This window comes from Martes martes (genome assembly GCF_963455335.1).
Source record: "Martes martes genome assembly, chromosome: 4".
Classification (NCBI taxonomy): domain Eukaryota; kingdom Metazoa; phylum Chordata; class Mammalia; order Carnivora; family Mustelidae; genus Martes; species Martes martes.
Window position 1 is genome coordinate 180,583,570 of NC_137891.1, and position 12,775 is coordinate 180,596,344.

At 47.9% G+C, this 12,775-nt stretch overlaps 1 protein-coding gene across 1 annotated transcript in view; it reads right to left on the reverse strand.

The window, feature by feature from the left end:
• The window catches only part of FHAD1 (forkhead associated phosphopeptide binding domain 1), a gene marked incomplete at both ends in the record, with an annotated part of 120,644 nt that overhangs the window by 51,211 nt on the left and 56,658 nt on the right, over nucleotides 1-12,775 (reverse strand). Inside the window, 5 exons of the mRNA XM_080801742.1 lie at nucleotides 2,758-2,953; nucleotides 3,867-4,019; nucleotides 4,755-4,838; nucleotides 7,470-7,577; nucleotides 11,730-11,834. Coding sequence (XP_080657868.1) covers nucleotides 2,758-2,953; nucleotides 3,867-4,019; nucleotides 4,755-4,838; nucleotides 7,470-7,577; nucleotides 11,730-11,834 — 646 coding nt within the window. The remainder of the gene's footprint in view (nucleotides 1-2,757; nucleotides 2,954-3,866; nucleotides 4,020-4,754; nucleotides 4,839-7,469; nucleotides 7,578-11,729; nucleotides 11,835-12,775) is intronic.

The following is a 12,775-nucleotide window of genomic DNA, read 5'->3' on the forward strand; positions in this document are numbered from 1 at the left end:
TATCCATCCCTCTCTCCCTCCCCTCACCATCCCCCCACCCAACCCTCTCACAGTTATTTATTAAGCACCCACTAAGTGGCCCATGCTTTTCTGGCTTCTAGAGATACACACTAACATCTATTTCCAGACTAGACATACAGGGTGACAGCTGCATCCTTGCCACCTCATCTTGAGGCACTTCCTTCAAACCTGGTCTTCACATAGTGTTCCTTATTCTGGATTTTAGTGAAGGAAGCATTGTCTGTCCTTTTACACAAGCCAGAAACCTGGAGGTCTGCAGACCCCTTTCTCTGTCACTTCCCTTCTAACTTTATCCAATTCCACGACGGAGTCCTGTTGATTTACCTCTTAAATGCCTGAGAAACCTTTCTCTTTCTCTATCCTGCCCTCACCCTGGAGCCACCATCGTCTCTTGTGCCAGCCTCCTAACTGGTTCTCTGGTGCTCTGTGGTGGCCATTTTCCAGGAACGTTTTCCACTCACAGCCAAGAGGATTATCTCCAGAAGCAAACCTGTTCCATCAGTTCCCTACTGAAAATCTTTCGTTGGCTTCTCACTGCTCTTAGGTTAAAGCAGAGCTTCTTAGCAGAGCCCCGCAAGCCCACAGAACACAGCCCCTGCTGTCCTTCCCTGCCAGTCCTGCCCCACCTCTGACCCCCATTTCTTTTAGTCCCTTGTGTTCTTCATGCTCCCCTCCCACCACCATGCAACTCTTCTTGCCCAGAATTTTCTTCCCTCCCTTCTTCTCCCCTCCCCTCTTCAGCAAATAAATTCTATGCATCCTGTAGATGCCCTGGCCTCCCTGACCAGGTCAGAGTCCTGCAGGTCTCCTTTGTAGCACTTGTCTCCTTCAAATTTTATGTCTGAGTGGTTTTTCAATTTGTGCCTACCCTCCCCTCCCCAGACTGCAAGGTCTTTGAGGGCAGGAATGGTGCCTATTCCCCCTCAACATTGTAACGTGGCAAATTTCAAATGTACAGATAAAGCTAGAGAAATTTTCCAGCTAACACCATACACTCATGACCATGCTTCCACCTGATTCAACCCACTGCATCTCTGCCCCACACAGGGCTGGCCTCTAGCAGGCACATAATAAATCTTTGTTGAATGACACTGGTTCAATGTCCTTCCACCTCTAAAATGATAATATAAAGTGAGTAGGTATACGTTTGATAGCATTCACTTCAGTATTATCTAGAAGCATGGAGAACTGGAAACAACCTAAATGCCCAGGATAAAAGAAAAATTTAAAAAAAATGTATGGGTAATGCCTACTCTGTGCCAGATACTACTCTGAGTACTTTACACATACCAAGACATTTTAATCCTCACAACAAACTTAAGGGGTAGGTACTCCGTATTATCCTCATTTTACAGGTAAGGAAACTGAGGCATAGAGAGAATAAGAATCCTACTCTGTTTCCACAAGAAAATGCTGTGAACATTACAACTGAACTCTAACAGTCGTGACAACATCAAATGCTGGCAAAAGACGTGGAGCAACAGGAACTCTCGTGCGTTGCTGATGGGAACGCAGAATGGTACAGGCCCTGTGGAGGACGGTTTGGTGGTTTCTTTAAAAACTAAGCCTACTCTTACTTCAGGCTCCAGCAATCATACTCCCTGGTATTTACCCAAAGGCGTTGAAAACTTACATCCACACAGAACCCTGCACATTGGGGCGCCTGGGTGGCTCAGTGGGTTAAAGCCTCTGCCTTCGGCTTGGGTCATGATCCCAGGGTCCTGGGATCGAGACCCGCATCAGGCTCTCTGCTCAGCAGGGAGCCTGCTAAAAATAAAAACAAAACAAAACAAAACAAAAAAACCTGCACATGGATGGTGATATTAGCTTTACTCATAACTGTCAAAACTTGGAAGCAACCAGGATGTCCTTCACTAGGTGGATGGATAGATAAACCGTCGTCCACCCAGACAATTATTCGGTGCTAAACGGAAGTGAGTAATCAAGTCGTGAAAAGACACAGAAGGAACTGAAGTGCATGTTATTAAGTGAAAGCAACCAATCTAAAAGGTTGTATGATTCCAACTGCATGACGTTCTGGAAAAGGCAGAACCACGGAGGCAGTGAAAACATCAGTGGTTGCCAGGAGCTGCAGGTTGGGGGAAGGACAAATAGGCAGAGAGCAGAGGATTTTTAGGACAATGAAACCATCCTGCATGATTCGATAATGGTAGATACATGATACCTTTGTTCAAACCCAGAGAACGTGCAATGCTGAGAGTGAGGCCCGATGTGAAGTGTTGTCTTTGGGTGTAATGGTGTGTCAGTGTAGGATCATCACTCTGGTGGCGGATGGTGATAATGGGGGGGGGGGACTGGGCATGTAGGGGGGCTGGGGGTACAAGGGAAGTCTCTGTACAGTATTTTCCAATATTGGTTTAGGTTCCAATGTGAACCTAAAACTGCTCTAAAAAACTCTATTAAAAATTATATACATATATATATATACACACATATATATATAATGCTAGTTGCTTCTGAGAGAGAGGATTTAGCATAATTTTGCTTTAATTTTCCTTTTGCTTGTGTCACATCTCATTTTTCTTCAGTAATCATGTCTCATTTTTTTTTTTCTTACCCCCAAGGAAAATCACTTCTCAAAGAAAGTCTGCAGAAGGGACTACTTGGCCACATACCTAAGAAGCTTTCCTCAACAGATGTCCCATCATGATAAGATTTAACACGACATTTTAGAGTCATGCAACTACGTGAGGGAAAAAAAAAGGTGACATTAACCTGTGTCGGAGCTGGATAACTGGATGCCGACGTCCCGGAGGAGACGCTCCGTTTCCTCCAGCCAGGACAGCGACAGGCGCAGGATGTCCAGCACCACCTTCTGGAGCCCTGAAACAGGTGGGCTCACCTGAAGGTTCTGAAGCGTGTCCACCTCTTTCTTCAGGTCCTTGCTACAGCAGGACATTTTCATGCAAGCCTGGAGAGACACGAGATCATGAGGAGCCCAGATCCTGTCGCTGGAGATGGCACCTGAAGAACGGCACTGTCGCCTTTGCCGTGAAGCAGACCATGCCCCATGCTGGGCGCACTGGGCCAGCTCCGCTTTTGGGGCAGCTTTCGCTCTTTTTTTTTTTTTCCACTCTAATTTGGACTTTGGATGGCCAAAGAGACCCCACTTCGCCAAGGACCTCTGACAGCAATGGGAGCCAAGTCTGGCGACTTTGGTTCGTCAAAATTCCTGTTGAGATCAATGTCTCAGCTGGTCAGAAAGCGGGGTTTCCTGTCTCAAAAGGGTGCTGACAAGCCAGCGTTTGCACAGGCTCCCCAAATAGTAGCTGCTTATTTCCAGAGAAAGCAGAAGCAGCTGCCTGTTCTGGAAGGCTCCATTTCGGTGTGGGAGCCGTGGGGGTTCAGGCAGACTCCTGGACCCGTCTCCTCCAGAATCAAAAGCAAAAAAGGCACACACACACACACACACACACACACACACACACAAAAGACCCCAAAACAATAGCCTTTCCACTGCTGGGCCAAAAAAAAAATATATATATAGCAATAATAATTCAAATAAAGAGCAGGGATGTTTCTTTGATTTCTCTGGAAATAACAAGAGACTTACTTATTCATTTATGCGTGGGTGTGGGGCCTCCTCAAGTCAGTCCCAGAAGCGTGTCAGGCCTCTTTCCTTGGCCATACTAAATTCAACTGGGAGGCATTTTTTTGAGGCTCTTTGTTTTCTGTTCCCAAACAGATTTCTCCAACAAGAGAAAAGGACAAAAGAGAGCAGAGCATTTCTGCCTGACCTGCTCCACGAACCCTGGGCAATTTCCCAAACCAGCAGCACAAGAATGAGATGAAGGGGACATTTGTAAAAAGCCGAGAGAGGCCACCTGGCAGCTGTCTAAAGATGCCTTCAGCTTCTCCATGTTCTCTATGATTGCCTCCTGTTTGGAATTGCTGAGCTGAGTCTCCTTCTGCAGCGTCCATTTTTTTTGCTGAAAGTTGATGTTGTCCTCAGTGACCTGGGTAATCTTCTCTATTAGCTGGTGAGAAAAAGAAAAGAGAGATTTACAGGACAGGGTGGCTCTGGGAGGGGAGCTGGGAGCATTACTTCAAGCTCCCGGGGCCACAGGTAAGCAGGGAGGCCCTGACATGTCTTGGTGATGGCTCTGGAGGAGCATATTGGCTCTGTCTCCAGGACATGTCTCCCGCTTTTAAGAGCCAAAGATCTGTAATGTTGTCATGAGTTTGTTCTAGATTCTTCTGCATGGTAGCAGTGATTTGTAACACGGAGCCCGATGCCGTGGGCTCGTGAATAGCAGGTCAGTGTCTGCAGCCCATGAGAGCGGCCCATGCTGGGTCTTCTCACATATGCGTGGACACAGAGTGTTGGAAAGAAAATCAAAGAATGACAAGCCAATCGTTACGGCCAGAAGTCCACCCCCATGACCATCACTTCCCTTCAGAAGGAAGAAGTGAGAATGCATCGTCTACGGAGAGGCAGCATCCCCCTTTTAAGGTGCTAACGAAGGGTAAATGTGTGTGTCTGGAGACCAGAAATAGGCCTGAGTGGTTTAATTTGATTTTCACAGAAATATTTCAAGGGAGTTTAACTGGCTTTTACTTTAAAAGCCAGGAAATCCCATAAAATCAAAACAAATCTTTATGGTGTAGCAACAGTGTGAAAAATATATACCACCAACAAAACACAGAAGCATATGCTTCCAGTATCTGGAGTCCCAGGTCCCCGAAGGGGGAAGTGACAACGCGAGACAAACCTGTTGATCGGTGATGGGCTTGTCCAGGAATGGCTTCACTCGTCCGTAGGTGGCCTTGATGACTTGACTTCTGAAATGCTCCAGCTACAGCACAAAGGGAAGGCGACACAGTGAGTGGGGCTGGTGGGAGTCAGCAAGCCCGCGTGTGGCGTTTCCAGAGCCAGGGGTCCAGGAGGGAGGATGGTCCTTGCACCGCTAACGGTCATTATGGGTCACGAAAATCTTCACCTCTCACTGGAAGGGGCAGTGCCGACAGGAGAGAACAGAGCAGAGATTTTAATTACTTTTTAGGTCTGCCTGCCGAGCCCAGCGGACCCACGTGGGCAGCGTACACACGCCTCGTGCCCTCGGAAGAACCACTTGGTGCCAATTATCCAGTGGGAAGTCTGGGGCCGGGAGCTTTCTTCCCTAATTGTTGAGTTGGCTCCAGACTGTGAAATAAATATTGAAGCCGTCAGCCGAAGTAAATGGTGTCATCAGCTCGGGTGCCTGGCGAGAGGACAACATGCTCCCTTCTGCCATTCTGGGCCTCCAACCGTCCATGTCCTGAACACCGTGTCTATTGTCTTCCTCTCCCCAGAGCCTGGTACGGTGCCTGGCAGAGTGGGCGCTCAATACATATTCATCAGATGCTCGTATGCAGAGACATCTGTCCGAAAACCGGGTCCTCTACTTGGGTTCCACTGGCTCCTATCCAGTGCCTCCTGGGCGCTGGTGTTTTCAGATTACGGCTGACGAAACAGCACAGTTAAATTAAATCGGGGCACACAAAAGTTCGAGTTCGAGGTGCCTGGTTCCCAGAGAAGTGAGAGGCAAAGAAGCCCCCTTTCTCTGAGAATTTACTAACACAGCCTGGGTTTTTGGCTCACTGGCAAAATATGGTCATTGACTCTATAAAACAGAAAATTACCCAAAAAATTACCCTGAAATTGCCCTGAAAATTACAAAAAAAATAAACACACACACAAAAAACAAAAATAATAGCAACAACAACAAGTAAAAATGAGCCCTGAAGGGAACATAAATGCCACTGAACCAATTTAAAAGTCAGAAGGTCCTAACATGCAGGGTTTACTATATTCCGTGGGCCTCTGGGAACACAAGAGTGGACTGATGAATCTTCGAAGGACCCCCTTGCAATCAGCCTGCCCAGGGCTGACCGGGGTGGGAGGTGTCTCGAGGCACTCCAGACCACTCTCTGGATCCACACACAAAGGATCAAACTAGCCCAGGAAGAGGTTATGTAGAGAGAGGGCCCTGTGGATGATGGACCCCCATGACCACCAGAGGCATCTGACAGCACTGCCTGGGGACAGGTCCTCTTGGTTCATGGGTTCAGGCCTAGAGCCACTTGTCTGGGGAGGGGCAGAATCTCAGACAGGGAGCAGGGCCATGGAAATACAGGGGCGGGATGGGAAGGTGGCAGAGACTGGACTCATCCTCTATCTCCTGGGTCTAGACCTGGAGGAATCTCAGTGTCTCTTAGGGTCCTCCCAAATGACTTCTCCCTAGAGCCATAACCTGGACCTTGGCACTTGGGCAAGTGACACAGATCATGCCTTCAGATCAGGTTTGTGCTGGGGGCTGCAGAGCATAGGAAAGGTGAGGGTCTAGTCCAGGTGCACAAAGGGAGGCCCAGATTGGCAGGCTCTCTGCCTTTGCTCTGTGTTGGCACCCTGCAGAGATGACACTGGGGGCGACATCTGTTGAAGGGGCTTTAAGATCTGTCCAACAGTCAGCATCATTATTTAACTTGTGTGTGCCTCTGACAAAGCCAGGTCACGCTGCCCTGTGAAGGTTTGGAAGGGCTTTGGGAACTGGGTCTCGTGGGATAGAGGCCTCCTTTAAGGCTTTCTTGGAGGTTCACAAACCCTCCTGAGAATCCAATGGGTGACATGGTAGACCCTCCTTCCCAGAAAAACGAAAGTATGCGTGTACACACACACACACACACACACACACACAATGTTCTTGGGTCCCCTGCAGCTGTCCGAGGTTGCCAGAAGACAGCCCCTTGGGGAGAAGTCCAAGGTGGGCTTCCTTCAGAGGGCCGCATTCTGGAGGGTCAGTGCCCCCCATCCTGGCTTCCCGTTTGCTCTCCCTTAGCCTTTGGTGAAGTCTTGTTTGCATGTTCTGGACCTCACATCTGTGTCACACATAAGAGGAAGGGCCATTGGGCCACCTGGGGCCAGGATATTAGAGAAATGGCACCCCCAGATGGGCCTGTCTGAACTTGCTCACCACCCTGCCCAAGGACTTCCCCATCCAGAGAGCGTGCTGACATTCTGGGATCTTACTTTATCTCAAGGACACTGACTGGATACTGACTGTGACATCTGCTGGTCAACAGAGGAAGCGAGATCATGGTAAATATCAGGACAAAAAATGTGAGGAATAAAGTACTAGAAACACCATGGGATCAAGAGGTTCAAACTCCTCCCAACAGGGAACCATGCAGCAGGTTCACTGGGGCGGGCATGGAGCCGGGAGGGGCTGCCTGGGTCTCAGACAGTGGGGAACTGCTTCGGTGGACAGCTTCCCAGAAGCCTGTTCGAGGTGTCCACTGGGATGCAGAAGCCACACACGGCTTCTCCCCTGGGATAAAAGGGAGAATTCAACCACGGCCACTGTCCTCACGCGTCCCCACCAGTGGCTTGGGTGCAGAAAACCCCCGGGGAGTGTGGGCCTCTGAAGGGGTCTCTGGAGCTGGCCTACCTGACCTACTGCCCTTTCCAAATTGACTTTAATGAGGTTCTCTCTGTTCCCCATTTCTTGTAGCTGGAGCAATTTCCTTCTGGAATCCTCCTGAAGCTTCTCTTCAACCTGAAATGATGATGAAAGCATATGCTTGCCGCTAATGTGATCATAATGCACTCCGGGGAACTTCCTCCAGGAGGGCTAATGGCCATGGGGGAGTCCCCGGGAGGCAGGGGGTGCTGCAGCCCAGGTGGTAGGGGTCACAGGCGAGTGCAGGGTGGAGGCAGGCTCGAAGAAGCCACCCCCCAGGGTACAGGGCCACGCTCTGCATGCCCAGGCTCAGGATCTGATCCCCTCTGGGTCCCCAGCAAGCTGTGTGACCGCCAAACAGTGTCCTCATCTGTCAAATAGGGACGATGATCCCAGGTGCGCCTCACAGGGTTATTGAGGGGACTCAAAATGCTTAGAGTAGTGCCAGCACTTCCTGAGGGCTCTACTGGTGCATCAGGTGCTGCAATCTGTAGAAGTGGACAGAATGTCCACCAGGTGGCGTCATTCTAATGCTGCTAGGAACTGCCCCATGCTGGGTACTTGATAGATGTCATTGTCGGGCTTATTATCCTAACTATTTGTCACTGCCACTTTTAGCACACTCACCAGTGGAAACCGGTCTAGGGGCTTGCTAAGCAATATCTTTTAAGAATCGCAGATCGCGAAGAAGGCATTTACCCGGCGGCGGTTGGGTGGTGGAGAACCTGCCCCTTTATTCTCTGGTAATGGTCAAGGCGAGGTGAGCCTGCAGGTGCTCGATGCTGCCCTCTGCTGGCTATTATGCAAACCTGCAGCTGTGGCCTTCTTTTCCGAACAACCACCTTTGGAAGCACCTGTTGAACTCAGGGGCTCTGGCACTATCCGGAAATGAAGCAAACTCCCCTAAACGAACGTGAGGATTTTGTGCTGAAACAACTTCACGAGCTGTTTCTTAGGGGCCTGAGGGGAGGGGGAGTAACAGAAGTAATAAAAGACCCAGGAGAACCCCATAGAGCTTTCTTCTGAGCAGCGTGGCACAGGGGCTGTAGTGAGGGTACCTTGGCAAAGCCATCTAACCTTAGCTTCTTCCATGTACGTCCTCCCCCCACCCCCCACCCATCTAAACATGCTCTGACGTCTATTTCAGCAGACTTTCTCATCCACTGCGAAAGCCAAGTCCACCCTGGATTCTGCCTTTAGCTACGCTCCCCATCTAATGAACAGGGCTCCCCGGTCCCCCGTTCCCTGCCCCAGCCTTTGGGGTCCTCCTGCGCTGCCACTGCACTCCGTCTCTCATGCCCAGCAGTCCCCAAGCCTGTGGCTCTGACCCCTCTCACCTCCAGTCTTCATCTCCGTCCCTCCCCTGGCTAGCCCACCACCCCCACCGCCAAGCACTGGGGACCTCTGGCGGGTGATAAGTGGCCTCCACCTTCTCGTTTGCTTCCTCCCGCCGGGTTCTTCATGTGCTGGGCCAGTTACCAGACTGTGGAGCAGCTCGGTCTGCCAGAACTTTCTGCTGTGATAGCAATGCTCTGTGTCTGTGCTGAGTGGTAGCCGTATCTGGTTCTCAGGCACTTGAAATGCGGCTGGTGTGACTGAGGAACTCAGTTTTGAATTTTACCTAATCTTGATTAACTTCAGTGTGAAGAGTCACATGTGGCTAGTGGCTATACCCCAGTGACTGAAGCCAGACCAACACGGCCTCCGGTCTAGGCTTCGCCTCCTACTGACAGGGTGGCTGGCCATGGCGGGGTTACCTAACCAGTGACTAGGAGACTTGATTCCCTCATGTACGAAATGGAGAGGATAAATGTTGGAGAGAGATGAAATATTTGGCATAATGCCTAGTACACAGGAAATTATAGCTATTGTTTTCATCATCATCATCATTATTTTGATAGGATTTTATTTATTTATTTGATCAAGAGAGCGAGAAAGAGCACTAGTTGGGGGGCGGGCAGAGGGAAAGGGAAAAGCAAACACCCACTGGACACGGATACTCATGCGGGACTCAGTCCCAGGACTGTGGGATCATGACCTGAGCTGAATGCGGACGTTTAACCAACCGAGCCACCCAGGTGCCTTTTACCATTATTATTGATCACAATGTGATCGCACCAGTGCCCTGCTCAAAAGCTTTCAGCAGCTTCCCGCTTGCCTGTGTGGTAGGTCACCCGAGTGCCACACCAATGCAAAACACCCAGTCGAGGACTCAAGAAGCCCACGTGAATGCCAAACAAGGTAAACGAAAATGAATCCACGCCTAAATAATCATAATAAAGCTGCTAAAAATCCAGAGAAGAGGAAACCTTAAGAGTGGCCGGGGAAAACAGATTACACAAAGGCACGAGAGTTAGGCTTCTAAATGACTTTGAAGTAGAAACAACAGGATCCGAGAGACAAGAGAATGACGGACCCAATGCTACCTGTAACGTGCAGGGAGAACGTCATCGCCAACGCAGAGGTCAATCCTCAGTCAAAACGTGTTTTAAGAATGAAGGTTAAATATTCATTTCCAAAGATGCTTATGCATCTGAGAGAATCTGTTATCAGCACAGCCATGCTGAAGGAAAACACTAAAGGCTGTTCTTCAGACAGAGGAACAATGATCCCATATGGGTCATCAGAGATGCAGAAAAGACAAGAAGGAAGGTAATGTCTGGACATGAATATTGACTAGAGAGATATAGTGATAAGGTCTTCCAGACTTAGTCTACGGGACACCTGGGTGGTTCATTCAGGTAAGCATCTGACTCTTGATCTTGGCTTGGGTCTTGGCCTCAGAGTCGTGAGTTCAGGCCCTGCCCTGGGCTCCATGCTGGGCACAGAACCTACTTAAGAACAAAACAAAACAAAACAAAATAAAGGTAATAGTTTAGAAAATGACAACAATGGCATACAAATCTGGAGGCGGTGAGCAACGTTAGCGTTCTATAGTCATTGCCTTACCAAGGAGAAGGGGATAATTATCAAGTAATGTCAGATCTTGGTAAGTCAAGAATGCAGATTATAGCCATTAGGTTGACTGTCCAAAAACTGTTAAAGAATGAGAAACTCAATTACTACTGGATTTTGTAAGTCAAGGCTGAATGCTATTGTCTTGCAATTACTAAAAGAGCAGTAAAAGAGGAAAGAATTTCCAAGCTAATAGAGAGAAAAACGGAATGACAGAAAACCACTAACTCAAAAGAGGGCAAGAAAGAAAAGAAAAAGGAGCATCACACAGATTGTACAGCTGGCACTGAGCAGGAAGGTAGATTCAAACCCCAGTAAACCAGTGACCACATTATATGTAAATGAACTAAAAGACAAAAGATTGTCGAAGTAGGTTTTACAAAGATGATATGGTATTTAGAAGAGATGTGTCTAAAACTTAAAACAAAGATTTACAGAAAAATAGGAAAAAGACACGCTACGAAAATTCTAACCAAAAGAAAAACCAGTGTAGCCACCAAATATATATATATTTAAAGATTTTATTTGAGAGGGAGAGAAGCAGAAGGGGATGGAGAGGGACAAATAGACTCTCCACTGAGCGCAGAGCCTGATATTGGGCTTAATCCTAGGACTCTGAGATCATGACCTGAGCCAAAACCAAGAGTTGGATGCCAACTGAGCCACCCAGGTGCCCCACCGCCGGAATTACATTAATGACAAAGTAGATTTTAAGGGGAAAACACTACTAGAGATGAAGAGGGATATTTTACGATGATCAAAGGTTTTTTTTTCCCCCCCCAAAGAGAAGTATTAAATTCTAAATTTATAGGCACCTAATAACACAGCCTCAAAATATACAAAGCAAAAGTCGACAATACTAAAAGTAGTGATACACGAATGCACAGTGTATTTAAAAAAATATATACCTCTTCAACGACTGATAGAACACATAGCCAAAAACATCAATAAGAGCATTTAAGTTTGAACAACATCACTGGCAAATCTGATTTAATGGATCAATTTTCTTCTGGATAAATTTTACCAGTTACGAGTTGAAGTCAGTCGAGACTAGTGGAGACATACAGGAGCACTGGAGTCAGACAGACCTGGGTTCACGTTCCGAGTACCACAGCTACTTTATCTGCAAGCACTTGGCTAACATCCTTTACCTCTGTGAGCCTCAGTTTCTCAGCTGTCAAGTGCGTTTAACACCAGTATTGACCACACGGAGTCGTTGTGAGATTCATGGAGATGATGGGTGTAGAGAGCCTGGCCCAGAGCAGGCACTGGGCCACACTGTCCTTGTCTTACCTTGCTCTTTTCTCGAAGCGTCTTGGAGATCACGTTCTGTTCGGTACAACTCTTCTTCAGCTCCTCCCTGAGCTTCTTTATTTCTTTCTCCATGTCTTGGATTTGCTGAAAGAGTTTCAACAATAGGAAATCAACTTCCCTGATGGGAAGGAGGAGTTGCCTTCTGGGCTGAAAATTCTGAATCTCTGTAGCTCTTTCCATTGGGTTCATTAAGGCAGAAACCTAGTCTGGTATTAGCTTAATTGCTTCCCTTGGGGGAAAATTCTACATCCATGGGGCAAAGTAGATATTTTTTTCAAGGGATGTATGGGAAACTGGGTAAAGGGAAATGATTAGTTTCTTTTGAAAATCAGCACGGATCCTGGATTAAACAGTACAAGATGTCTATCAACTCATTAGAAGCTCTTCTCCTGGGGTATATTTTTGAGATCAACTTAAATAAGGGCTCCTTGGACGAAACAATGGACGTGGTTTGGAAGGACAGAACAACGAAATTTTTCTTTTCTCCCATTTCGAGGCAGAGAATAGCAGTGCTCCTGGCACAGAGAACGGGTGTCTCCTTGTATCTAAGGCTCCGTACTTCCTAGCGAATGGAAACTCACACCAGGGTTGTGCAAGAGGATTCGGTGGGCACAGGGAATGAATGTTTTCATTTTAGTGCTCCTAGTTTCATTGTTATTTATTTCCAAAGTCATCATCTATCTAAGGCAAACGACACCTTTTCTTTTTGTTTTGTTTTTATGAATTGCTGTAACATTGGTATACTTCCACAAAAATACTTCCGGAAGGACTCTGTGTTAATAACTGTGCCCATGCCTTTGATAATCTCTGACAGTTGGAACATGCCACTTTGGGCACCACGGGTCCAGGGTGCGTCCCCCGCCCAGCCCCAGGGGGAAGGCACCCACTGCCCAGAGAATGCTGCGAGAGTGGTTTTTTTTATGGTATTTTCAGCCATCTCTTCCTTGAGGCTAGAGGCAGCATTTCAGAGAACTAGGCGGCTAGGTTAACACTAAACCATTAAAGCCCCACAGCTTGTGCTATCT